The 27,957-nt window shown below is 48.3% G+C and overlaps 1 protein-coding gene across 2 annotated transcripts; it reads left to right on the forward strand.

Annotated features, from left to right (window-relative positions):
• TMEM44 (transmembrane protein 44) lies at positions 1 to 27,857 on the forward strand. Of its 2 annotated transcripts, none has more exons than XM_066347416.1 (10): positions 1 to 287; positions 3,144 to 3,270; positions 5,887 to 5,980; positions 7,352 to 7,518; positions 7,711 to 7,797; positions 9,974 to 10,144; positions 12,892 to 13,095; positions 14,091 to 14,195; positions 19,855 to 20,013; positions 27,518 to 27,857. In XM_066347416.1, exons 1-10 carry the CDS (start codon positions 151 to 153, stop codon positions 27,518 to 27,520), a joined length of 1,254 nt encoding a protein of 417 aa, XP_066203513.1. In that variant the 5' UTR covers positions 1 to 150; the 3' UTR covers positions 27,521 to 27,857. The 2 variants fall into 2 exon arrangements, with proteins under 2 accessions (XP_066203513.1, XP_066203512.1); XM_066347415.1 differs by lacking the exon at positions 27,518 to 27,857 and adding an exon at positions 22,600 to 26,573.
• Positions 27,858 to 27,957: the final 100 nt, after the last annotated feature.

A 27,957-nucleotide genomic window follows, 5' to 3' on the forward strand; every position in this document is an offset into this window, starting at 1 on the left:
CCCTTGGTGGGGCTGCTGCGGCGGAACCGAACCCAGAGAAGGGGGCGAGGGGCGGCAGCGCCCGGGGCTGCCGGAGGCCCGCGGAGGCTGCGCGCAGGTCCCCGGCCACGCGGGAGTCTCCGGCACCCGGTCCGCGGAGCCGAGCCTGCCATGGGGGTGGTGTCCAGCCCCGCGCCCGCGCTTTGGGACTGGGGCTACCTGGACCACTGCTTCGCCCGGCACCGCGTCTGCATCTCCTTCGGCCTGTGGATCTGCGCCTTCTCCTGCTGGATCGCCGCCCACGCACTGTAATGGGGACCGGGACCCCGCCGCGCCAGGGTGGGGGAGGTTCGGCTGCGGGGGGGATGGGACGCTGCCACCCCCCATCGCACCCCCACTCCGTCTTAGAAACCTCGAGGGAAGCGGGCAGAGGAGGATGCAGGAGGCAGCACAATTCCAGGGTCGAAACTAACATTTTGCTGTAGACTGAAGTCGGATACTTCTTCCCGGATTCCACACACAGGGCGGCTGGGCTGTGGGCCAGCAGGAGGAGGCTGGGTGGTGCCCCGGCCAGGGCCCTGGACGGGAAAACACCAGTCCCAGGTTCTTTTGTCAGCCTTTCCCGATTGGCAGGCGGTGTGAGCTGGGCCAGCTGGGAAACCCCTGGGCCTGATTTTCCTCACGTAAATGGGGGTGGTAAAACATCACTACTGTGCCTCCAGCTCTGCCACCAACGCTTGGCAGAGGGCAAGGGCCTTGGACAAATCTCTGGATGTTTCTGGCCGCAGTTTCCCAAGGCTCTCTTAGTTGGGAAATGGGGAAGAAATTATCTGACTCTGGCCCCAGAGTTTGCCCTGCCCCCTCCAACTCCTGGAGTGATTTGTGAAGGGTGTCACCATAACCTGGACTCTAAGGGTGAATGAAGTCTGACTAAAGATGGCCTCCAGGTTGTCAACCACCCTGTCCCCAAGCTCGGATGGACGGTGCCACCCAAATATTCCCTGGCAGAGGAGAAGGGACTAGCACCTCCAGGAGGCTGGCACCTGCTCACCTTAGGCACTCCTAGATATCCCCCTTGGGCATTTGATAGTGTTACAGATTCTCAGCCTCACTACCCAGGCACTGGCATAGGAATAAAAAGACCCTAGAACATATATTGGGGGCCCGGTGTTGCATTCATTTACTCATTTAATCCCTGCCACAACCCCAGGGGGTGGGGACTGTAATTGCCCCCATTGAGATCAGGAAGGCCGAGGTTCTGAGAGGTTAACTAACTTGCTGAAGGGAAAGGGAAGAACCGAAACCCTGCATCCTATTAGAAAGGGGCAGGCTTGTGAGGATTAAACTAAGGAGACCCTCTGCATGCGTTCTCTCAGAAGTTCCTCCCAGCTGCTCTCAGAGGTCAGCATGAGTCGATATTTTACCGATGTGGAAACCAAGGTTTGGAGGGAATAAATAACTCTCAAGAATGACCAGTCAGTTGGTCTGAGAACAGAGCCTCCGCTTTCTCATCCTGCCTTAGGTCTGGAGACAACGTTTGTTTTTAGAACTTTGCCATCCCTGAATTTTCATTTGTCTTTAGGGATCGTATCTCCTCTGAGCTGTGTGTGAGCTGGGTTAGGGTCAGCCCGGCATCCCTATCCCCTGAGAGCTGGAAAGTGGCTGAATAGTGCGGCCAGTACAGAGTAAAGCATGATGCTAGAAGGCCCCTGTTAACTCCCCTGTCACCATAAGCCTCAGTTTTCTCCACTTTCAAAGGGAAGGGTTGAGATAAATTCTTCCTAATCTGGGTCTAACTCCGGGAGTTTCTAAGAATCTTCACTTCTAGACTTTGAATCAGTTTCAGGAGGCCAGGGTCCAAATTAAAGGTTGATCTTCCTACTCTGAGCTTCTGGCTTCCCCTGGCGGGTAAGGGGATGTTTGGGAACCTAATAGTCTCCCATCCTCATCCATTATTCCCAAGGGCTGACTCTCAGAACCGCTGAAAGGTCCTAAGGATGTGGTGTAAGTACCACACTGTGAATCCTAAGGATAAGGAAATGAAATCAGAGCTGCAATCGTGCCTTGGTTTCTCCACAGAAATGTAGCAGGGAAACATCTAGATCAGTGCTGGTCAACCTGGTCCCTACGGCCCACTAGTGGGCGTTCCAGCTTTCATGGTGGGCGGTAGCGGAGCAAGCAAAGTATAAATAAAAAGATAGATTTAACTATAGTAAGTTGTTTTATAAAGATTATTCTGTCAAACTTAACAAAAATCCAACATAAAGTACTTAGTAAGTAATTATTATTATATGCTTTAACTTGCTGTAACTCTGCTTTATAAATTTTATAAAGTAAAGTTACTTCCCTACTTTATAAATCACCATTACTGTGGAATCGGTGGGTGGTTAGAAAATTTTACTACTAACAGAGATACAAAAGTGGGCGGTAGGTATAAAAAGGTTCACTACCCCTGCTCTAGAACAAAGTGTTTCTGGGATCCAATCAGTGATGCTGACAGAGACCTCTGGCCCCTTCCAGCATGTTGTGCCTTTCTGAGATTGTGTAGGGTATAGAGGTGGGGCAATAAGGAGGATAACCCAGGAAGTAGTGGAGGGCTTTAGAGAGGGATTAGCCCAAATTCCAGGGCATCTTCAAGGAGTTTTGCTTTCCTTCTGTGTAAAGAACCTGTACTTGTACCTGTACACAAAACAAAATCAGCTTGGGTATCAGCCTGGCTACTCTATTACACAGATGGATCAGAAGGGTTTCACCTTACTTTCAAAGAAACAAGTTGCCTTTTTAAATTTAGGCATTTAATTCTGTTCTATAGTAAACTGCAGTAATTGGGTTACTTTTATAACCCTCCTATTTCCTTTCATAAAATAAAACCTGACAGCGGGTGTGTCAGCACTAAAAAGTGGTCATGAACTTGAGTTAGCCAGGTTTATAGGAGGAAAGCAATTCCTCTTTAGTAGAGAGGCGGGTCCGGCTCCCACCCCACACTAGGAGCCTTTTGATCCTTTCTTTTCCGATCTGTACACTAAGTTCAAAAACAACCGCTGAGTACCTGAGGGAGAAAGGACTTCATAAGGACAGTCATAATTGTCTTTTTCAGACACCTGCTTTGGGAGCCTGAACTTAAGGCTCCCATGTTCTGTCCACATCCTTGTCTGTTCCTGCAGGCTTCTCTATCTGAGATGTGCAAAGAAATCCAGACAGGACCAGTCAGCGCTGTGTGCTGCGTGCTGCCTCCTGACCAGCCTGTGTGACACGGTTGGGGCAATTCTCGCCAGACAGCTCACAATCCAGGTGCGTCAAGCCCATAGGTGACCATGACTTTTTCTTTTTGTATTTTTCCGAAGTGAGAAGTAGGGGGAGGCAGTCAGACAGACTCCCGCATGTGCCCGACTGGGACCCACCTGGCATGCCCACCAGGGGGCGATGCTCGGCCCATTTGGGGCGTTGCTCCGCTGCAATCGGAGCCATTCTAGTGCCTGAAGCAGAGGGCATGGTGCCATCCTCAGCACCCAGGCCAACTTTGCTCCCATGGAGCCTCGGCTGCAGGAGGGGAAGAGAGAGACAAAGAGGAAGGAGAGGGGGAAGGGTGGAGAAGCAGATGAGTGCTTCTCCTGTGTGCTCTGGCCAGAAATCGAACCCAGGACTTCCACACACCAGGCTGACACTCTACCGCTGAGCCAACCGGCCAGGGTCATGGCTTCTGTCTTGTTTCCTCACTGTGCAAGGCACAGTTAGCCCCAGAGCCTGCGTTCTTGTTGGTATTTCTGCTCACCCATCCCATGTTCTTGTTCAGACAGACACATGGCTCACCTCTTTCAAATCTTAGCTCAGAAGCCACCTTCTCACTACAGCCTCCCCAGACCATCTGATTAGCTCTACCATAGACCCCCTCATCCTGCTCTATTTTTTTCCATAGCTTACCTCCAAGTCACCATCTACTTTACTTACTTAGTATGCTTATTGTACTTAACCCCTACTAGAATGTCAGCTCCACAGGGGCAAGGATTTATACCCACTGCCCTATCCCCATTACTTAAAACAGCAGCTGGCACATAGTAGATGCTCAATGAAGAGTGATTGTTGGTGCTATTGTTTTCAGAGACTGGGGACCAGCCTTAGCTCATACAGGCTGTCTGGATCCTTTCCTAGGTAGTAGTGAAGCTTTGGGACTAGTGAGAAGCAGTTTTAAGTTTTCCCAAAGTCTAGGCCAGGAGTTGGGAACCTATGGCTCGCGAGCCAGATGTGGCTCTTTTGATGGCTGCATCTGGCTTGCAGACAAATCTTTAATAAAAAAATAATAACATTAAAAATATAAAACATGCCTGACCAGGCGGTGGCGCAGTGGATAGAGCATCAGACTGGGATGCCGAGGACCCAGGTTCGAGACCCCGAGGTCGCCAGCTTGAGCGCGGGCTCATCTGGTTTGAGCAAAAGCTCACCAGCTTGGACCCAAGGTCGCTGGCTCGAGCAAGGGGTTACTCAGTCTGCTGAAGGTCCACAGTCAAGGCACATATGAGAAAGCAATCAATGAACAACTAAGGTGTCACAATGCGCAACAAAAAACTAATGATTGATGCTTCTCATCTCTCCGTTTCTGTCTGTCTGTCCCTGTCTGTCCCTCTCTCTGACTCTCTTTCTGTCTCTGTAAAAAAAAAAAAAAGAATATATATATATATTCTTTTATAAAATATATAAAAGAATATATATATATATTTATAAAACATTCTCATGTATTATAATCCATTCATTTCCTACTGCTCACGTTCATGGTTGCAGGTGGCTGGAGCCAATCATAGCTGTCCTCCAGGACAACGCCAAATTTTTATTGGATAATGCATAACGTACAAGGGTCATTGTATGGCTCTCACGGAATTACATTTTAAAATATGTGGCTTTCATGGCTCTCTCAGCCAAAAAGGTTCCCGACCCCTGCTCTAGGCCCTCACACCTGTATAGGAGGGGCCTATCCCAAAACATGTATTCCAAAGAAAATCTGTGGGCACCCCTGCTGGGCCACCTCATAGGATTGGTCCTGACCTTGTGCCCACCCAGCTGGACATGAAGGAGGACAGCCTAGAATTGGGACACAGATTGGGAGAGTTCTAGACCCTGCTTTGAGCAGTATTGTCTCAGAAACAGATCACCTTTCATTTTGGATGCTCATTCTTCATTAGGTGATGGAAAATAATGAGGCCTGGCTCAAGTCCCATAATGATTGTTGACATTTATTAAATACTTATCTCTGTACTTAGCGCTAAGGGCTCTTCATGTATTAACTCATTTGATCCTCAATTCATCCTGTGACATGAATGCTCTCATTCTTGTTTAATACATGTGGACACTGAAACATAGAGAGGTTAAGTAACTTCTCTATGGTCACCTTTTACTAAATAGCAGTGCCAGGATTCAAACCCCAAAATGCATGCTTTTGACACTAACTATACTGTTCTAGTAGCTAGTGCATTTGTAGGTGGGTGCATTTTCCTTTCCTCCGGGCACTGGCCTAAGCACTTTCCATGTATTGAGACATCTAATCTGCTTAAATGGTGAGGGAGGTACTGTTATTATTTCTGTTTTACATATGAGTAAACTGAGACCCAGAGGTCAGACACTGGGCCGGCGTTACACAGCAGAGGTTATACCGTGCGGTGGAGAGACTGTGGAATAGGAAGGGGGGCTGGATTCCTGTCCCATCTCTGCTGATGGGCAGCTTTATTACTCACCATTAGTCATTTAAGCACTCACCCTGACCTTATAAGTCAAGTGGAAGTGACCTTCGTTGGGGTTGGGAGGAGTCCCTGGAAGCACTACTGAGCGGAACACAGGTGGCAGAGGAGATGAAGGGTGAGAGGTGCTGTACTTGCCGGAAAATGTTTGAACATCAGGACTATTTCCATTTGCTCCCAGGTTTTCACTGGTGCTTACCTGGCCGCTGTTGACTTGGTGGAATTTGTGTTCATTCTCTTCCCAGTCTGCGGCTCCAAATTCAAGTCTAACTTGGGTGAGTGTGTGGCTCTCTGTTCCTGTCTTCATTCGTTCTCATTCATCAGCACGTGAGTGCCCAGGCCTTGTCCCGCCTGAGCTGGACCCCTGCCAGGCACAGACAATGAACGAGCCAGAGGAGGGAGACAGGACCCTCGGCAGTCCTTAGTGCTGCTAGTGAGGAGGTGCGTGCGCCCCCTGGGCACTAGGCGGAGGGGAGGAATTGCCGTGTCAGGGATGGAGGTGATATTGGAACTGCAGGGAAGGGCATTCCAGGTGTAAAACACAGTGTGAGCAAAGGGCAAGAAGAGGGATGGTACCTGGCTTTGGGGATGAACAGTGATATCTCAGTGTGCAAGTCCGGGGTGACCAGGGAGACCCCAGGCTTTCAGAAACGGATGCCAGAAATGGGCATTGCCACCTCAGGCAGAGCGGGGCTGTAAGTAACAGGATGGGAGGAGCAGTGAAGCATGTGGGACTGGGGCATTCCTGAGAAGGGGCGGCCCTGTGCTTGGACCCTTGTCCAAAAAAGAAAGGATTGCCTCAGTGGACTAATGTCAGCTGCTCAGTACTTCCCAAAGGAGAAATGTTCTTATCAGAATTGTTCAGAAGAGTCTCTGTCATACATACATATTTTTTTTAATTTTTTTTTTTGAGAGAGAGACAGAAAGGGAAAGGGATGAGAAGAGAGAGATGAGAAGTATCAACTCATAGTAGCTTCACTTTAGTTGTCTGATTGCTTCTCATATGTGCCTTGACCCGGGGGCGGGGGCTCAAGCCAAGCCAGTGAGCCCGCACTCTAGCTGGCGACCTCGGGGTTTTGAACTGGGGCCCTCAGCATCCTGGGTAGACACTCTATCCACTGAGCCACTACCAGTCAGGCCTGTTTTATATTTCAAGAGGAATTTTAAAGACAGTGCTCCTCATCCCACTCAGTCTCTGGCAAAATGTGTTCACTCACTGATGTCCTCACCAGGCTGGTGCCAGTGCTGCTCTGTGCCAGGCTCTGGGGAGACTAGAAACTGCCAGGGCACAGTGCCTGCCCTCGAGGGCTCCGGGCTAGGGGAGGCGACCCTGTGCACTCAGCTACAGATGTATGAACAGAAAATGGCACCCTGCCTTGAACGTGAAAGTTATGACATGAGGGCCAAGGAAAGAGAGCGTACAGTCGTGTGTGTGTGTGTGTGTGTGTGTGTGTGTGTGTGTGTGTGTGTGTGTGTGTGTGATGGGTGAGGAGAAAAGACTTCTTCGTAGAAGGGGCATAATCGTAAGGCCCTGAAGGGTCCGGAGGATCTGGCCAGGAGAACAACATAGGAACCTGTCCTGGCCTCGGGGCTTCTCAGCCTGTCAGCTTCCCAGGAACCCAATGGGATTTTGGTGTCTGTTGCAGGTCGCAGCTCCCAGGAGAGGAAGAGGAGGCAGCGGCTCAGGGCCGGCGTGTTTGCCCTGACCCTGCCGCTGAGCCTGGGCCCCTGCTGGGCTCTCTGGGCTGCTGTCCCGAACACTTCAGGCCTTGTCCAAGGGCCACAGCGGAGGCTGCTGGGAAGCCTGCTGCAGGTGAGGCTGTGCTGGCTGGGGACATGGGAGAATGAAGGTCCCTTCCCTCCTCGGGGCCCCAACAAGTGCTTTGGGGGTGGCGGTGGGCAGGGTTAGCCTTTGTTGGGAGGAACCTACTTAAAGCAGAAAAGGATGGGTCTGGGATGCACGGTGGTCTCCTCGGGGTGCTGAGTGTGTCACCTGTTCTCACAGGACAACACTGAAATTTTTGGCTACCTGCTGGGTGGCATCGCTGCCTTTGGCTCCTGGGCTTCCCGGATCCCCCCACTCTCCAGAATCGTGAGGCTGGGTTTGGGGCTGGGATGGTGGGTCACCATGGCAGGTGTTAGGGCATCTGGGAGCATTGTCAAAGCTCCAGGCCCGCAGGGCAGAGGGTGTGTGGCGGGGCCGGGGGGTTTGGGAGTGGCTGGTCCGGAGAAGTCCCGAGACCCGTCACTGGAGAGCCCACTGCGCTTTCTCCATTTCTTATAGCTAATGAAAAGCTGGCTCTCAGGGAAAAGCCACCAGGGTTAGGTCAATAAGTATCCCATTAAGAAGTGAGAAGGTTTTAGGGGGTAGAATCATGGGACTACTGGGATTCTGTGTAGTTGAGAACATCTTATTGGCAGATATCTCCCAGGCATCTGGGCTGAGGAAAGGCCCTTGCTGGCAGTCCAGGGCACAGGGGGTACTGATGTGGCCTGAGGCACTGTGCTTGCCCTCGGGAAGCTCACAGTCTCATGGAGGACACAGAAATGCAAAGCAGGATAATTTAACGCCCTAAGAAAACAGCAGCAAATGTTTGGGGTTTCAGAAGAGGGAGAGAAGGTTCCTGTACTATTCAGATGAGCAAGACTGAAAACTGCTCGGGGGCCAGGCCGGTGGGTGCTGGGAGGCCGCAGGCTGTCTCCAAAGGGAGGTGGGGGTTGAGGAGGCAGAGGCGAGGGAAAGAGGAGAGTACATGGGAAAAGCCAACAAGACAAAAAATAACAAGATATGTGCAAATTGCTCTCCCAGGCAGGTTTTGCTGAAGGGACGTTACCTGGGCCTAAGACCAGAACCTAACAGGCTTATCATGGGGTCTGGGGGAAAAAAAATCACATGCCCAAGAGCAGTGTTTAGTCGCAGTTCCCAGAGAACGGGATTTGGGAATGGCAGGTGCTCAGGTGATCACTTGTGGGAAGCCGTAGACTGCTGTGACGGCCAAAAACCTCACAGGACATGGGGTCTCATCACAAAGGTACTATCTCCAGATCAAGGGAGGAGAGAGTAAGAAGCACTGCTCTCTCTCCAGTGACCCCTGGGACAGGGCTCCAGGGTGGCATGAGAGCTGGGAAACTGTGTCACAGGAAGATCTTAGAAGCCGGTGCAATGCCCTGACCACCTGTATTAGTTCCTATCACTGCTATAACAAAGGTCACAAACTTTGAACAAGATGAATTGTATTGTCTCAAAGTCCTGGAAGCCAAAAGTCCAATATCAAGGCATTAGTAGAGCCACACTCCCTCTGCAGGTGTTAGGGAAAGATCTGTTCCAGGCCTGTCTCCAAGCTTCTAATAGTCCCGCAGCTGGTGGCAGTGTGACCTCATTGTTCATTCTCCCTGTTCCGGTGTTTTCATATGATTGTCCCTCTGTGTCTGTGTCCAACTTCCCCCTCTTTATAAGGACACAATCATTTTAGATTAAGGCCCACCCTGATGACCTCATCTTCACTTGATCATCTGCGAAGACCCTGTCTTATCTGTAAATAAGGTCATATTCACAGACTCTGGGGTTGGGACTTTCACATCTTTTGGGAGGGACACAATTCAACCCATAACACACCCCACCTAAAATAGCCAGGCCAGCCCCACCACGGTGTCCCTCACTCTGCTTCATTTTCTTCATAACATTGGTCACATCCTGAAATGAGCTCCTCCAGTCACTTACCCAGTTGTTATCTTGGTAACGAGACAGAAGAATGTCGGCAGCGTGAGTGCAGCAGGCTTGTCTGCCGTACTCCCCACGGCATTCCAGGCGCCTGGGGCCGGTGGGTGCCAGCAAACGCTGCTTTATGAGTGACTTAATGTGGCCTAGAAGAAAAGAAGCTCGTGGATGTAGGAGCCAGAAGGGCCATCGTGGGGCAGAAATAGCAGCCTTGTTCTCCGCAGGCTTGGAGAGCAGCACGGGGAAGAGGTTATGGGAGGGCCGCTTCCCACTCACGGTCAGACACTTCACACACACAGGGCCTGCAGGTGGACAGCATTCAGTATACTGCCCTTCCTGCCTTGGGAGGTAGTGGGCTCCCCATCACTAAAGGCATTCAGATCTGATGGCCCCTTGACAGGAAGACAGGTGTACTCTGGGGAACTGGTCCTGGGCAGAGGGTTTTGTTCTCCAGCCTGCTCTGCCGCCAGGGCCCTGGGTCTCAGCTCTCAGGCTGCTGATAGTGGTGGCAGTGCTCCTACCTGCCCAGCCCTCGCCTCTCTCTGCCCAGTGTCAGGGTAAGACGTTTCCCTCCATCCACCTGTGGACCCGGTTCCTGTCGGCCCTGGCTGGCCTCCTCTACGCCTCAGCCATCGTGGCCCATGACCGGAGGCCTGACTACCTGCTGCGGGCCACACCCTGGTTCCTGACCTCCCTGGGCCGCGCTGCGCTGGACCTCGCCGTATCCACGCCAGGCCCGGGGGCACTGGACTGCCTGCTCCATCTCCTCCCTGCCCTCGCCGTGCCTTCCTTCCCCCTTGCTAGATGGAGCTCTCTCTCAGTGGCCAGGGAAGTGGTTTGAAGCCTGGGAAGGCAGACACAATAGCAATGTGCAATTTTGTGTTTTGTTTCCTATTTTTTAAATAAGAATACTTTTCTCTTGGCTGGAGCTGTATGAAACAGCAAAGGCGGCTGTGATGGCTCCTGGCCCAGGGACCAGAAGAGCCAGGTTCCAGTCTCAGTTCTGCTCCCGACCCCGGACGGTCCTGCTCTCCGGGAGCCTGTTTTTCTCCTCTTCGCCTTTGTCCCAGGCTGGGAGGGCTTTGCAAGCCGACCTGCCGCGCAGGGCCAGCCGTCCCGTGTCCTCTGAGGTACTGGAGCCTGGGTTGCCGGAGCCGAGACGGAGGTTGACAAGGGCTGCCCTTTGTCAGTGATTTCTGAGCAGCTTCCAGGTTCCCCAGGGGTGGTGCCTGATGTGCTGACACACCAGTGGCCTTGGCATGAGGACCTCAAGGGCAAGTTAAGTGCAGCCAGTGGTGTGGGGGAGATGGTGTGTGTGTGTGTGTGTGTGTGTGTGTGTGTGTGTGTGTGTGTGTGAGAGAGAGAGAGAGAGAGAGAGAGAGAACCTGTGGATTTAGCATAGTTTAGAGACTGATTTTCTCATGTACTGTGTTAATTTGCTCGGAGATGGGTAGAGGTATAAGTAGATAAAGTGGGGATAAATGGTGATGGAAGAAGACTTGACTTGGGGTGGTGAACACACAATACAATACATAGATGATGTATTATAGAATTGTACACCTGAATACTATATAATTTTATTAAACAATGTCACCCCAATAAATTCAATTTTTTTTATATCTTTTTAAAAAAATTTTTTTATTTTTATTTTTTACAGAGACAGAGAGTGAGTTAGAGAGAGGGATAGACAGGGACAGACAGACAGGAACGGAGAGAGATGAGAAGCATCAATCATTAGTTTTTTTTTCATTGCGTGTTGCAACACCTTAGTTGTTCATTGATTGCTTTCTCATATGTGCCTTGACCGCGGGCCTTCAGCAGACTGAGTAACCCCTTGCTGGAGCCAGCCACCTTGGGTTCACACTAGTGGGCTTTTTTTTTGCTCAAACCAGATGAGCCCGCGCTGAAGCTGGTGACCTCAGGGTCTCGAACCTGGGTCTTCCGCATCCCAGTCCGATGCTCTATCCACTGCACCACCGCCTGGTCAGGCCCAATAAATTCAATTTTAAAAAATTTCCTAGGACTGCCATAACGAATTGCTACACACCTGATGGTTTAAACAACAGAAATTGATTCTCTCAGTTCTGGAGGCCAGAAGGCTGAAGCCCAGGCCAGGCCACACTCTCCAAAGGCCCCCGGAGAGAGGCCTTCCTTTCCTCCTCCTCAGGCTTCTGCCGGCTCCTGCTGTTCCTTGGCTTGTGGCACTGTGACTTGAGTTTCTGCCTCTGTGTGTCCTCTCCTCTTATAAGGACTCTGGATTTAGGGCCCACCCTAATCTGCTATGACCTCATCTTTACTAATTATATCGGCAAAGAACCTACACTGTGTCTGTAAAGTCATGGTGCACTTTTGACCGGTCACAGGAAAGCAACAAAAGACGATAGAAATGTGAACTCTGCACCAAATAAAAGGAAAACCCTCCCAGTTTCTGTAGGATGATGTGGCAGCATGTGCACATGCGCAGATGATGACGTAACACCGTGTATACAGCGGAGCAGCCCATGGCCATGCCAGTCGAGATGTGGACGGTACAGAGGAAAGTTCAGTGTGTTCTGTGGCTCGCTAAATTTGAATCCGTGACCAAAGTTGCAATGTGAATATCAGCGCATTTATAACGAAGCGCCACCACATAGGAATAACATTACTTGGTGGGATAAGCAGTTGAAGGAAACCAGCAGTTTGGTGGAGAAACCCCGTTCTGGTAGGCCATCAGTCAGTGACGAGTCTGTAGAGCAGGCGTCCCCAAACTATGGCCTGCGGGCCACAATTTGGCCCCCTAAGGCCATTTATCCAGCTCCAGCCGCACTTCCAGAAGGGGCAACTCTCTCATTGGTGGTCAGTGAGAGGAGCACTGTATGTGGGAGCCCTCCAATGGTCTGAGGGACAGTGAACTGGCCCCCTGTGTAAAAAGTTTGGGGACCCCTGCTGTAGAGGTTATACGGGATAGCTACCTAAGGAGCCCTAAAAAATCTGTGTGTGAGCCCACATCGAACTGCACTGAATAGGTATGAAACTGGGAGAGTTTTCCTTTTATTTGGTGCAGATTTCACATTTCTATGGTCTTTTGTTGCTTTCCTGTAACTGGCCAGAAGTGCACCATGACTTTACGGACACACTGTATTTCTAAATAAAGTTACATTCTGGCGTTCCAGGTGGATATGCGTTTGGGGGGGGCATTATTCAACCCCTAAAGGTATGGTCTCTACTGTAAGCCAAGCCCTTCAAGGAAGATGTTTTTTAAATTGCTTCTGTTTAACAAGTATTTTCTAAGTGCTTGGTAGAGACAGGGTCTTACTGGGTGACAGGACCTTGAGGGGGAAAATAGAGAGAGTCAAGCCTGGCCCTGCCTTCAGTGAGCTCCCGGAGGCCCGGGGAGGGAGAGTCCAGGGCGGGGCCCTCGGCAGAGGTGCAGGCGGCGCTGGGTGGCTGGAGCGGGCTGCTTCCTTGGACCTTAACTCCGCTTCCCAGATCATTCTCCTTTCCTGCGTGATGAAAAGCAAGATGAGGCAGACCTTGGGGTTTCCTTCTGAAGCCAGAGAGAGCCCCGACACCCAAGCCCTCCTGACCTGTGCCGAGATAGAGGAGGACCGCGAGGAGGCGAGGATCCAGGCGGGGTCTCGGGGCCTGGAAACCCACCGGCCCCGCCCGGGTGTGCGCGTGGAGGCGGCAGAGGTGGGCCCGGGTTCTGGGTCCCTCTGTGCTTAGTCACTTGGTCATTTTAAAAAACTGTTTATGCCCAATGCTGAGGACCCCTGAATAAACAGGCGCCCCATTTGCTAAATTACAACATATTTTTTAGTTTTTTGAACACTTAATAAACTTCCATATATTTTTAGCAATGTGGATGAAATAATCAAATGTCCACTTATGCTATTTAGTAATTTATTTACTCATTTATATTTAAGTTGCCATGCTGCATAAATTAACATGCAGTCTGACTGAATTAATGAACTAGAAGGTAGTGGTGGGTGTGGCCAAGCTAAAGGAGGTTTATATAAGTGCTGGGCACAGAGTTCCAAGTTCCCATGAAGGTTCTAATGGGAGATTATTTTCATTCCCTTCTAGAAAATGTTATTAGAAGTAGAGCCTTTTCAGTCCCTTCAGCATCCTGATAGCCGGGTTCTCAGAGTACCCTGGGCCAGCAGCGCTTGGGAACTTGTTAGAAATGCAAATTCTGGGGCTCCACCCTGCTCTACCAAACCCTGAACTAAGGGTGTTTTAATAAGTCCATTGAGCATGTCTGAGGCCTGCTGCAGTTTGCCAGCCACTGCTTTACAGAAGCGTTTATTTAGCACCTACTACAGCGGTACCCAAACTTGGCCAATCTTTAGAATCATATGCGGGGCTTTAAGCTCTCCAGGTCACATCCATGCTGATTCAGAGTACAGTATCCGGGAGGAAGGCTGGGAGCTAAATTCCAGCTGTTTGTGTTTTAAGATGCCTAGGTGGAATTCCACTGTGTAGCAAAGATTGAGAACCACTGACCTACTGTGACCTCAAAGACAAGATACATTTTATAGGTAGCAGAAAGTGAGATGTGCCACAATAAAGGAATGGGGGGGGGGCATTTAGGGTTTTAATTGTTTGAAGAAAATGGAATCTTGATTTTAGAAAATGTCTCTTAACTTAAGAATTCCCCTTTCTGTCTCCTCACCTCTGCTTGAAAGAATTCGGATTGGATGCCCCTCATTACACTACCACACTGCAAGTCCCTCAGGTCGACGGCAGCCTTTAGTCGCTACATGGAGCTGACCATTGAGCCAGTGCAGCAGGTGAGTGACCATGGGCCACAGCCAGGTGTCCAGAGGCTGGGAAGTAGTCATAGAAGGCTTCCTGGAGGAGGTAATACTTTAGCTGCAGGGTGGGCAGGATGAGGCAGGGAAGCATGAAAAAGAGGAAGGGAGAAGCAAGAGAAAGAGGGGGAAAAAAGATAAAGATGAAGAAACTCTCCTAAAGAGGAGCTTGGGAGATGACAGGGTAGGGAGGAGACTAGGATGATAGCACACTGCAGAAGCTGACCTTCGTCCTGAGGCGATGGGAGTCTAGGAGGCTTCAGGACTAGAGACTCAGGATGAGACGTGCATCTCAGAGCCATCACTCAGGTGGCTGGAGGGCAGACGCAGGGCGAGGAGGCTAGCTAGAGTGAAGGTGGTCAGTGACGCTAGCTAGAGTGAAGGTGGTCAGTGAGAGGCAGTCGTCAGTCCGGGAAAGGGTGGTGTGGCCTGACCCACGGCTGGAGCAGAGGAGGAAGCAGAGATGGAGAGGCGAGAACTGGCAGGTAGGGCGGTGGGGGAGGGAGACTGGGGGCTCCAGATGTCTCCCAGGGTTCTGGTCTGCACGCAGGGTCCTCGGGTGAAAGAGGGCTCCAGATGTCTCCCAGGGTTCTGGTCTGCACGCAGGGGTCCTCGGGAGAAAGAGGGCTCCAGATGTCTCCCAGGGTTCTGGTCTGCATGCAGGGTCCTCGGGAGAAAGAGGGCTCCAGATGTCTCCCAGGGTTCTGGTCTGCACGCAGGGGTCCTCGGGAGAAAGAGGGCTCCAGATGTCTCCCAGGGTTCTGGTCTGCACGCAGGGTCCTCGGGAGAAAGAGGGTGAGAGGAAAGAGGGAGAGAAGTGACAAGTCCCCTTCATGTCCCACTACCCCACTAAGGCTGTTCTTGTCAAAGTCACCAGGGACCTTCAAGTTGCTAAATCCCAGGGTCATTTCTGTCCTAGCTGAGATTCAACTCAGGCACTAGCTCCTTATGATTTCTGGGGCTCTCACTCCTGGCTTTGCTGTCACTTTTGTTGGCTCCCCCAGTGAGCCTGACTTTAAGCGGCAGACCCCCTTCTCTCTGTGTTCTCTTGTAGTCACGGGGCTCGCACACCAGCTCTTGCTGATTGTCCACGTGTGTCTCCATCCTTTCCTCCTCCCTCCATTCCAGTTTTGGCTGCCGGCTGCCTCTTCAGAGACGCCACATAGCACCTCACACTTACCGTGTCCAATATAGAATTCTGGATTTCCATGCCTGGCCTCTCTCCAGCTTCCTGATCTCAGGAAAGGGCACCACTGTCCATGCAGCTAGTCAAACCCAGAATTCCTCTCTTTCTCTCACTACACACCCATTTGTGAATCTGTAAATACTTTTTAAATACACTGTATACCACTCACAAAAATTAGGGGATATTTCAAAATGAATATAAAGCGATAAAACATCCCCTAATTTTTGTGGGCAGTGTAGATCCAGCAATCTCCTAATCTATTTTCCTCTCCACTGCTATTTTGTCCCATCCTCTCCATCTGCAAGGGTCTCTTATAACTGTAAATTACATTACGTTCCTCTTTGTTTAACATACTCTCTGACTCCCCTTTCATGAAGAAGGAAACCTAAGCCCCTCACAGGGCCGTCCGAGACCTGGCCCGCCCAGCGCTCCTACCGTGACTGCCCCTCTTCTCTCCCCCTCTTCACCCTCCTCTGGAGGCCAGGATTTCTCTTTCCTCTGCCTGCCTGCTCTTCCTTCTGATTTTTTTTTAGATGTCTGCCTTTTCTTGTCTTTCTGTCTTCAAATAAAATGTCACCTTCTCCAAAGACGTTCCCCAAACACCCATTCAAAGGTAGCCTTCATCTCTGTCATATTACTTCATCTTCTTACCATTTGAAAGGCTCTGTAAAACACTTCCCAGGATCTTCTACTTTTATTTGTTGTCTGTTTCCTGCTTGGATATAAACGTTGTCTCTTTTTACCCTGTTTGCCTACCCTGGGCTGTCCGTTGCAAGCTCTCTGTGAAGGTGTGTTTGGAGCGCGGAGTTCAGTGGTAGCTGCACAAACTGAGCTGCCCACAGGACACACCAACAGAGTCTGGGCCTGAGACTTAGGTTTACTCGTTTTTGTTTTTGTTTTTTAACAGAGACAGAGAGAGAGTCAGATAGGGACAGACAGACAGGAATGGAGAGAGAAGCATCAATAATTAGTTTTTCATTGCAACACTTTAGTTGTTTATTGATTGCTTTCTCATATGTGCTTTGACTGCGGGCCTTCAGCAGACCAAGTAACCCCTTGCTCGAGCCAGCGACCTTGGGTCCAAGCTGGTGAGCTTTTATCTCAAACCATCTGAGCCTGCGCTCAAGCTAGTGACTTCGGGGTCTCGAACCTGGGTCCTCCACGTCCCAGTCCGATGCTCTATCCAGTGTGCCACCGCCTGATCAGGCGGTTTACTCTTGTTGTTGCTTGGAAAGTGGGTGCAAATAACCCATGTGTGCTATAAGTGAGGTTCAGGGATATTTGGAGGATATTTTCACAATGAAGAAACTACTTCGGCTGTTAAATTTTTCCTCCATGGGGAAGTTGGGTGGGTGATAAGAGGCTGGGGGAAAACACAGGGAACCCTGGCAGCATCTGGCCAAAGCTTTGCACAAGACGTTTTTAAATCATGGAACTTCTGAAAAATAATAGTGCAAAAATGCTGCCTTTATTTTACACCTTTCAGTACCTGAATCTTGAGTAGATTCCTGCTGGAGAACAGACTGTGAAAGAAGTATGTGTTCCTTCTCGGTTCTCTTCCACTGAGACCTCTTCCTTCTGTGTCCACCAGAGGGCGAGAGGCGTCTTTGAGACAGCTCCCTGCCCGGAGCCTGGAGCTCCACCATCCTTCTGGGCAGGAAGGGGTCTCACTGGGCTCTAGGGCCTCCGTCAGTGACGGTCTGTTTATTGAGGGCTAACTGCTTGCCAGGCTCTGAGTAAATAATCACAGGCACATGACACTTTGTGTACTGGTCACAGTGCTTAGAGTACTGGTCTAAGTGCTTTACGTAGATTACCTTTTAATCCTCACAGCCAAGCCCTGAGGTATTGGCCTTATTTTATTTTCCTTATTTATAAGGAAAATGGGGCACAGAGAGATTAAGCAACTTGCTCAAGGTCAGTTTGTCAGTGGTAGAACCAGGATTAAGATTTGTCTCTGCCTGAGTCTGTGCCCTTGACTACTGTACATGCTGCCCTTTGGCATAATGGCTGACGCCATTAACAAAATTTTCATAATAACCTATGAGATAGGTACTATTATTTCTATGGTTATTATGTATTAATAATTAATAACCGTATTATTATTTAAATTAAGGAACAGAGAGGAGTAAGCCCCTTGCCCAAAACCCATAGTTAGAAAATCACAGATGCAGGTTTTCGACTAAGCCTGTCTGACCGGACCTGTGCTTTTCTGAGGACATGTACTCTCAGCGTCGCCGATCACACCAGCTCGGTTAGCAGGTTTCTTCTTCTTTTTTCCCTGAGACTATCCCAGTGGGCCATGTTGTGGCGAGATAGGTGCCCTGCTATCATGTGCACTGATACATGTCCTGTTTGAACAGCCATCTGGAGTGGGGAGCAAGAGCCACAGGCAGCTTAGTCATCTTCTCAGGGTCCTCTCCCGAACACTAATCTGAAGCAGAGATTTTCTAAAAGGTGCAGCCTGATTCAGGCTAAATTGAGGGGCCAAGGGCTGTGGGTCATGAGATCCAAGGATTGGAGCATTTGAAAACTCCATTTTATCTGTTGACTCAGGTGTGGTCAGGCCCGGAGGCTGTTACAGTCAGTTGTTGTTGCTGGGAGGTTTCAGTTTTCCCCGCTGCCCACCCCCTGCCCAGGGGCCGCCGGGACACTACCTCTGTCCCCCTTGTGGACTTTGCCTGTCCAGTCAGCTCACACAAGAAACTACACTTATGCTGGGGTCACGCTCCAGACACGCTCCAGACACGCTGGAGCCCTGCGTGATTTGGGGCCAGTACGGAAAGCTGTTCTTCTAATGTGTCCCGGACATTTACCTAGGAGCCCTGTGACACCATTTCAAAGGCGGCAAGGCAGGGATTGCCACCTAACTTTTACAGATTAGGAAACTGAGTCTCAGGGAGGATTAATTTCTTGCCAAGGTCACATGGTTAACTGGTGAAAGATAAGGGACCAGAAGCCAGGTTGTTCCCGCTGCTGTGTCAATGGAGTGCCTGCCGGGCTCTGAAACCCCAGCCCTCAGAGCTTTGAGTACCTGGGGAAGTCCTTCCTCTACCCACTACCCTGCATCCCCACGTGAGCCCTGTGAGGAGAAGCTGCCTTCTGATAAATCATAGATACATAGATACATAGATAGATAGATACAGAGGCAGATTAAGGTCGGTTGAGGCTCCAGTTGCAGAAGAAAACATTGGGCCCCTTACATTAGAAAAAAGTGTAAAGTTGGGGTTTTGCGGGGCCCTTCAGCAGTCAGGGCCGCCCGCTGGCAAATCCGCGTCTGGATGGATGGATGGATGATAGATAGATAGATAGACAGATAGAGACAGGCAGATGATTGATAGAATATAGATAGAAAAATAGGTGATAGATGATTGACAGAATACAGATAAAAAGATAGATGGTAGATTGATAGACAATTGACAGATAGAATACAGGGGGTCCCTGGGTTACAACACAGTTCCCTTCCTGTGACAGTGACGTAACCTAGATTTTGGTGTAAGTCGAAACACACCCGAGCCTAAGTCACCTATCGTAACACAGTTGTAAAATCATAATCTAGGACATAAAAACACAACTAAGCCACAGAAAAAGGAAATGGATGTAGATACACTGGACTGCGTATTCTTCCGCTGCACGCAACGAAACTAGTCCACCCACGTAGTCCGTAAGTATGATGCTAGCAGCGTAAACTGAAACACGTCTCAATTTTTAGTTTTTTGGGGAGTGAACATCATAAACTTGAAATTTATGTCGAGACTGTCGTAACTTGAGGACCCCCTGTGATAGAAAGATAGATGAGAGATGGATGGGTAGATAGATAGATGAACAGAGAATCTCCCTTACAGCTTTCCAACTCCCTGTCTGCAGCTGGTGGGTGTGAATCGGTAGGTAAAGCCTCTCTCGAGTGCATTTTTGGCAACAGCTGTCCAGATCACAAAGGCATATACCCTCTGAACCAGCAATTCTACTTCTAGGAACTTATCCTTTAAGTACCCTGAATTTTTAGATATACAGTGTAACTTACTGCTGTCAGTGTTGATTGTAAAATCAAGAGATTGGAAATACCTTAAATGACCATCAGTAGGGTACTTGGTTAAGTAGATTGTGAACACTTCAACAATGGTACCCCCCCCCCAAAAAAAAGAACATTCTGGTACAGTACTATCTGAGTCATAGTAAGTGAAAAAAAGCAAGATGCATAAGAGAATGTAGAGCGTGCTACCATTGTGGAAGGAGAAATATAAGTATGCATATGATCGTATGTGCCAGCTAGACCATCTGGAAGGAAACACAAGAACTTGAGCGCCGCTGCCTCTGGGGAGTCCCCGATGGCTGGGGGTGAGGGTGGAGGTGGGCGTTTCCTACCATGTCAATGCCGGCGTACCTGCGTGCTTTGATAATTCAGAAATAGAGACGTAAAACAAGTGCCCACCCTTCCCACACACCTTGCAGGCAGGCTGCAGCGCCACCAGGCTGCCGGGCGATGGACAGGTGAGCACAGCCAACGCGTCTCTGCAGGAGCCCCCCTCGTACCCGCCCGTTCAGGTCATCCGGGCCCGCGTGTCTTCCAGCAGCTCCTCCGAAGTCCCCTCCATCAACTCTGACCTGGAGGTACACGGTGTTGCCTGCCTGCGGGTGCATGGGCAGTCTCCTTCATGACCCCTGCTGCTGCCTCCTGGGCGCTTGCGCTGCAGTTCTCAATATGCCTGTGCTAACCTCACGCCTGCTTCTTAATGAATCAACTGCTGACTCCTGCCTGAGGCGTTTCCCACACTGTCAGTGCTGAGAAGGGGTTTCTATGGTCAGATCAGTCAGGGAAACACTGCGTAGTGTTGCAACGGCTTGAAGAATCACTTGCACATTGATTTACAAAAATACATGCATGAATAAATAAACTTTGAAAAGGTCTCAGTGTTTCCCAAACCCATATGACCATGGACCAGTTTCTTCTCCACCCCTCCCCAGGAGCACCAGCTGCACCCTGTGGTCCACTGGGGTCATTCAAGCCTGGCACTTTTATAAACTTAACCTCATTTTGATTTTGAGACCTGTGAACAAAACATGTCACATACCACAAACTGCTGTGACCCTGAGCTGTCCCGTCACTCAGTCCCAGGGCAGTCGCTTCCAGCCCTGTTTATGAGGACGTTTCCCTGTGTCTGGAACATGAGAACAAGGATGCTGTAGTGGACATGTACTGTCAGCAGAAGGGTGTCTGCTGGCTTTTTTTTGGGGGGGGGGCAGGAGGGCTGTCCTTCACTCTGGGTTTATGTCCTACAGTTTCGGTGTTAGCCCTGGAAGGTAGTTCAGTGGTTAGAATAGAACATCCTCCCGACACGCAGAGGTTGCCGGTTTGATCCCAGTCAGGGCACATACAGAAACAGTCACTGTTTCTGTCTCTCTCTCCTTTTCTCTCTAAAATCAATAAAACAATTTTTAAATGCCCTTTTATGAAATGATAACAGTATGTGATAGCTGGTGTTGAGTTTTGTTTGTTTTGTTTTTAATGGCCTTATTTGGCAATATAATCCATTAGCCATCCTAAGTAGGTCCCCCAAATTTGTTGAACTCATGGTGGACCCTGAAAGTTGAAAGACTGAGAGCCAGTGATCTGTGGGATAAAGTCCAGGTTCCTTAGTGTGAGGTTTCAGACCTTGCACACCTGCCCCAGCCTGTGCCCTCCCCTGCCCTCCCCTACATGTCCACTGTGGCCGTGGACTGTTCCCTCGTCCCCAGCCTCTGGGCCTTTCTACCTGGGGTTTTTTTCTGGCCCAATTTCCATGTGTCAGAATCCTATCCACATGTCACCTGCTGTGTGAAACCAATTCCCCCACAGCCCCCACACATCAGGGATAAATGGCTCTTTCCCTTGGTGCCCAGAACATATACCTCTTTCACACAATTTCCACCATTTGTCATGTAGCTGGTGAGCTGTAGGGGCCTGTGTCTCTGCCAGCTGGGCGTGAGCTTTTAGGGGTTGGGCCTGGGCCACCCTCATCTTTTTCTGTCCCTCGATCCTGGAACACAGCTGGTCATTGAGCTGGGTTTTGAGTGAAGAATTCTGCACCAAGCTGAGGACCATTTGGGGCCTCTGTATACCTATGTCGTTCAGTGTGCCCTTTTTTTAAAACTATAAATTCCAAGGGGACAAGATCACACTCTTAAATTAGGCAAGTGGAAAGGAACGCTTTCACCCATGTTAAAAGGAATATATTTTAGAAGCACAGTTGCCCGGCCGCTGCCCCCTCACAGTACCCAGCACAGTCCTCTGACTCCCTAAGACATACAGACACTGCTACTTCGTCCTTAAAGAAATACCTTGGAGCGTCACTAGACACATACACTTACAGGTCAAACGGGTTGTAAACAGTGGTGGGATTCAAATAATTTAACCGGTTCTCTGCCCTAATGACCGTTTTAAGTATTAAAAAACAATATACCAAAAGGTAGTTGTTTATTTCATGAATTTAATACTTAAATAAGAACAATAAAAGAGGTACACAAAACTAGATTGTCAAAAGAAAGAGCTTTACAATATTAATAAAAAGTATTAAATAATACCTGACAACAATAAAACTTACTTAAGATATTTCCATATTGCTTCTTGATTGGCATCCACAATTTTTTTCACCTACAGATGGAATGAACATTAATTACTACGGGCGCATAGAATACACCATTGTGCAGATGAATGTTAAAAAAGAGTAAGGAATGTGAATTTGTGATTTCCACATTCTCTCAAAGAGAACTGTGATTACAAATGCCATTTTAATAGCCAGTTTGCTAAACTCAACAAAAAATTAGGTATTGGTTCTGCCGAACCGTGCGAACCGGCTGAATCCCACCACTGGTGGCAAAGCTCCCGATTCAAATAGTTTCCTATGTGAACAAGACACAGTGAAGCCTTTGTCAGGTATGTGATCTCTTGGCCTCTGGTAATCTATATTTCCTGTTTTTAAAAGAAATACATACTTATTGTAGAAAACTTGGAAAATGTAAAGAAGAAAATTAAAATGAACTCACAAGCCCACCAGCAGCGACTGCCCCTGGTGGAGGGATTGTGCAGGCTGGACAGCCTCCCCTGCTTCGGGGAAAATGAACTCACAAGCCAACCTGCCCCTGGTGGAGGGATTGTGCAGGCTGGACAGCCTCCCCTGCTTCGGGGAAAACGTTCCTAAAGCTCCCGTTCCTTTGCAGCTGAACGTGAGCGAGAAGGTGACCCGCTGAGGTGGGCTGCACCCTGGACTGCCTCTCGTTGGCTGTGCCTCTTGCCAACCAGCTTGGCTTCTGCTTCCGTTTGACCCTGTGGGTTCATCTGTGCATGTTTTCCAGCTTCCACTGTGGAGGCCTCCGAGCCTGGGGCCCGCTGTGACATTAAGATGATTTGTTTATCTCTCTTGTGGTTCTCTATGATTTTGTAACTTAACTCTTGGATGGTGGTTTTCTGTCCGTGTCCTCGGGGCACATACTGACTGTTTTGAATACCTACTTCCCGCAGTGCTGGGGGAGGTGGAGAAACCAGTAGTGCCTCAACCATACACATGTCCAGTGCACTCAAGCTCACTAAGTGTTTTTAAATCCATTAATAAGAATAACATACTCACTGTGCGTGTCTAACAGACTGTGTGTGTGTCACGAGCCAGGCACTTCCTGTTTCATACTTTACAGACACTGTTTGGTGTACTCCTTTTAAGAGCCTTGAGGCAAGTACCTTTGTTATCCTTGTTTTCCAAAAGAGGAGACTGGGACTCCATGAGTTTAAGTAACTTACCCCCCAAATTAATAATAATAGTTGGCAGGTCTGGGATTTGAGCCCAGCTCTGTCTGGCTCTGAAACCCCTGTTATAATCTCTATACTCCACTGCCTTCGCAGAAACTTGTACGTAAGGAGGTATGCGGATTTATTGTTTATTATCCATCATTCACATTTCACAGATGAGAACACTGACTTTCCCTAGGACTCTGTCTACTCACCTGTGTACTGCCTGGGTTCTCCAGGACTGCCTTATCTAACAGGATAAAACATTGGGATTTGCAAGTAATTCCAATGATGGCAGAACAGGAGAAAGGGTGGAACAGACAGATCAGGCCGTGGGAGCTCACGGGAGGGAGAACTTAAGTATTTTCACCTTTTCTCAAGTGTGCATTGGCCGGGCTGGTCCAGATGAATAGTGTCGGGGCCTCAGGCCATTTGCTTGGGCTGTGCAAGTTTCCAGACATCTCCCCAAGAGGTGGTTCACTCCACAGAGACTGGATCACTGTTCATTTGCTCACTCCCTCACTCCTTCAACACACGGCAGCCGTGCTCCGGCACAGCCATCGGAGAGTGTCCTGAGCAGATGTTGAATAAAGGTGACGTGCCCACCTATGGTCTACAGGTGGGAGCCGAGGCCCAGGGGGAGCGGGGCTTTCAGAGCGGCGGTCTCACATTCCGGGCCGGCCAGCACCTGTTTTATGAGTGCAGGATTGACTTTCCCCTGCCATTGAAAGTGTTCATCTGCCTCTTAAAGGCTTTATTTTATTTCACTTTTTAGTCTCTGGGATGCAAGAAAAAATTAAGTCCTGCTTTGTGATGAAAGCACATTTAGTTATTTTTCCCTTCTGCACTTCCTAGCAGTGCCATAGACCTGGCATAGGAAGCTCTGTAGGAATTCTGCAAGGGGGCTGCTGCTCTCGTTGGAACCAAGTCTGCATGCTGGAGAACGACTGTGACTGGAGCTGGTGCGGTGCTGGGGGTGGGGTGGGAGCTAAGCCAAACACCAGATTGCTCTGTCTGAAAGAGGGTCAAGTCCCAGGCCTGTGTGTTTTGCTAATTCTGTGCCCAAGGCTCTTGACAACCGGGACTGCTTGTTCCCTCTCCAAACCCTGCTTCCAGCACCAGCAGACCAGGACAGATTCCTTTGGACAGTTGCCATTCTTAAAGCCAAATCATTCTTTTAAGGAATACACACACACACACACACACTATAAAAGTGACTTTGGACAGTTGCCATTCTTAAAGCCAAATCATTCTTTTAAGGAATACACACACACACACACACACACACACACACACACACACTATAAAAGTGCCTGTCCCACTAGTGGTCCTGGGAGCTGGCCTAAAACAGTATTTGTATCTCCTTGTGACTGGAGTTGGAGGTACTGCTCCCAACCTCTGCTGCCCACCATTCTACTACACATGGCTTCTCTGTCTTGGCCGTTGTGTTTCAACCTTTAGACGTTCCTGAAGTGAAACTGCATGTCATCTTTCTAAAGAAAACCGCCCCACTGTGGGTCAGAACTTCCCTCTCGCTGACTCAGTTCATGACAGGTCTTTCACACAGCACGTCACGGCCTGTGACGTATGTGGTTTCTCATCTCACACCTGGTTTTCCCCACAGCAGCCTGGGAAGTTTGGGCGGTTAGAGAGGAGGCAAGAGTGGGAGGTGAAGCACGGTGCTTGAGTCAGAGTATGTGTCCAAGAATGCCTTAACTAATGAGCTATAAATATTGTGCTGGTTATAAAAAAAGAAATAGCCTGACCAGCTGGTGGTGCAGTGGATAGAGCATCTACCTGGGACGCTGAAGACCCAGGTTCAAAACCCCAAGGTTGCTGGCTTGAGCCCTGGCTCGCCAGCTTGAGTGCGGGGTTGCTGGCTTGGCTGGAGCCCCCCATCAGGGCCCATATGAGAAGCAATCAATGAGCAACTAAGGTGCCACGAGTTGATGTTTCTCACCTCTCTCTTGCTGTCTGTCTCTCTTGCTAAAACAAAACAAAACTAGAAAGGATGAGATTTTGAAACATGGTGGAACGTTTAAAAGTTTGTAAGGTATCAGGTCAAAAGGAAATCTGCTTAATAAAATTAAGAGAGAAATGTAGCTGGTGTGTCTCTGATCAGTCTTAAAACTTTATAATTAGAAAAAAACAAGAAACCTTTCTAGTCGGTCCTAAATGCAGCAACATCTCACCTCTCCAGTGCTGAGGAAGCCACTTCTCCCCGAAGGGAAGACGCAGGAGTTGTACAAATGGTCTGGGAGGCACACCCAGCTCCCACAGTCTAAAGTGCAAGCCTGGAAAGTAACTGTTTCCTCAGTAGCTGAGACACACCTCAAAGTCTTCAGGCACAAAAGAAAAGTTTATTTACCACATGTCCTGTTGACAAGGGCTACAGGATGCCTCTTGGTTTCAGAAGCATGACAAAGTGTGCTTTTAGAAATGAGGTGACTTAAAGTGCTATATGCTGTGACTCACAAACATGATGGATTTGTGCTCCTCTTTAAGAAGATGAGGAAATATGCATTACATTTTAAGAGAGAACAGCCATTTTCACTATTCGGTGTGTGTGTGTTTCTGAGGACTATTTTATAGAGGCTGTTTTAGAGATGAAACTATGGGCAATCTTTAGTTTGGTTTTGAAAAAAATTCTATACAAAATGAATACATTTTGCTCTTGAAACAGAAGAAAGATGAAAATGTTATTTATTTCTACTTTTGTGGGGGAGGGGAGAGAGCTCAGTTACAAAGATTTAGGTTAATTCTACTCAGGCACATTATCATCATTGGCTTAAAAAACTTAAAAAAGAAACCCTGACTACTATGTCCACTAGAGGGCACTCTTCTTAAATTTTAGATTGCCTGTGATTCTGAAGATTTGGAAAGTTTCAAGGTTTTATTTCAACCCATTTTGGGGGACCCTTAAGCTTCTTCATTTGTTTGTCCAGCTTGAAATAAACCTTTTTATTTTGGAATAATTTTAGGTTTACAGAAAAATTGCAAAGGTAGTGCAAAGTTCTGGTATGCTTTTGCCCAGTTTCTTCAAACGTTAACATCTTACAAAATCATGCTACATTTGTCAAAACTAAGAAATTGATGTCAATGCATTACTATTAACCACAGATTTTTTTTAAAGATTTCATTGGTTTTCCATTAGTAATCTTATTCTGTTCCAGGGTATAATTCAGTATATCACATTACATTTAGTGATTTTTTTTTTTAATTTTTTCAGGGACAGAGAGAGAGTCAGAGAGAGGGATAGACAGGGACAGACAGACAGGAACGGAGAGAGATAAGGAGCATCAATTATCAGTTTTTCGTTGGGAGACCTGAGTTGTTCATTGATTGCTTTCTCATATGTGCCTTGACTGCGGGCCTTCAGCAGACCGAGTAACCCCTTGCTCGAGCCAGCGACCTTGGGTTCAAGCTGGTGAGCTTTTTGCTCAAACCAGATGAGCCCGCCCTCAAGCTGGTGACCTCAGCTCTCGAACCTGAGTCCTCTGCATCCCAGTCCGACGCTCTATCCACTGCGCCACCACCTGGTCAGGCCATTTAGTGATTTTTTAACAAACAAAACATCTACTCATAGTGGTAACCACATATTACCGTTTCTATTTTACATGAACAACTGCATTTTTTTGTGAAAGTTACTTAATTTTTTCTTAAACTGATTGATTTTTAGAGATGATGTTCTAACCAACTGAGCTAAACAGCCAGAGCCAAAAGTTTAATGTTTGGAACCCCTATGTTATCATCAACATTTCTGCCTTTGCAGTGTATGTGGAGCCATTATTTTTAGAAATCTTGCATCGTCCAATTAATCTTTTTTTTTTTTAGTTTATATCACCACTGATCAGGATGTCATTAAAATATGGATGCTATATAATTATTACTAATTTTTAATTGTTTTTTAGAGAGAGAGAGAGAAAAAAAACATATTTTGTTCCACTTATTTATGCATTCATTGGTCATGCATTCTTGTACGTACCCTAACCGAGGGTCAAACCTGCAATCTTGGTGTTTCAGTACGACACTCTGATCAACTCAGCCACCTGGCCAGGGCAAAGAATTACTACTAATTTTGTTAGGTATAATAATGGCATTGTGCTTAGAATTTTTTAAAGAATGTCCTTATCAATGAGATACATAATGAATTATTTACAGATGAAATTGTTTACTTTAAAATACATCAGCCAATGAAAATTGAGGAGCTAGAACAAATAAAACAAGGGTTGTATCCATGAATGTTTATGAGATTATTCTTTTGTGTGTGATTGAAAATCCTATAATTAAAAAGTTGTTGAACATGGAATGTAAAAGAAAGAATTGAACAATAGAGACTTGTTTTTAATGTGACAGTAATGCCAGATCCTGTGGACTGTTCAGACTGACAGCTGTTCAACCTAATGGACATTCACAGATCAATAGAACTGACATATGTAGAGTCATAGCTGTGTCGGAACACGTTTCCCAGGCACTGCACGTGGTGCCAAAGGACGAGCACAGACGGCGGAGCCGCCCTTCAAGAACCTGACTCAGACGTCTTTGAAGCTTGAGGCGGAACCAACCATGCAGTAAAGGCTGATGAAAAATGAATCTTGGCTGGTAGCAAATACCCCATATTTTCAAGGTGGGGATTTTATTTGCATCTCTCTTTCTTAGTTTTATGGTTTTCAATTGACTTATCTCTGCCATGTGGTTAATAAATGGAAGATTTATTATTATTATTATACCTGGTAATAATAATTTCTAATAATAGTCATTTCAAAAATCTGTGCAGGTTATAATTTTTCCAAGGA

This window comes from Saccopteryx leptura, chromosome 8 (genome assembly GCF_036850995.1).
Source record: "Saccopteryx leptura isolate mSacLep1 chromosome 8, mSacLep1_pri_phased_curated, whole genome shotgun sequence".
Lineage (NCBI taxonomy): Eukaryota > Metazoa > Chordata > Mammalia > Chiroptera > Emballonuridae > Saccopteryx > Saccopteryx leptura.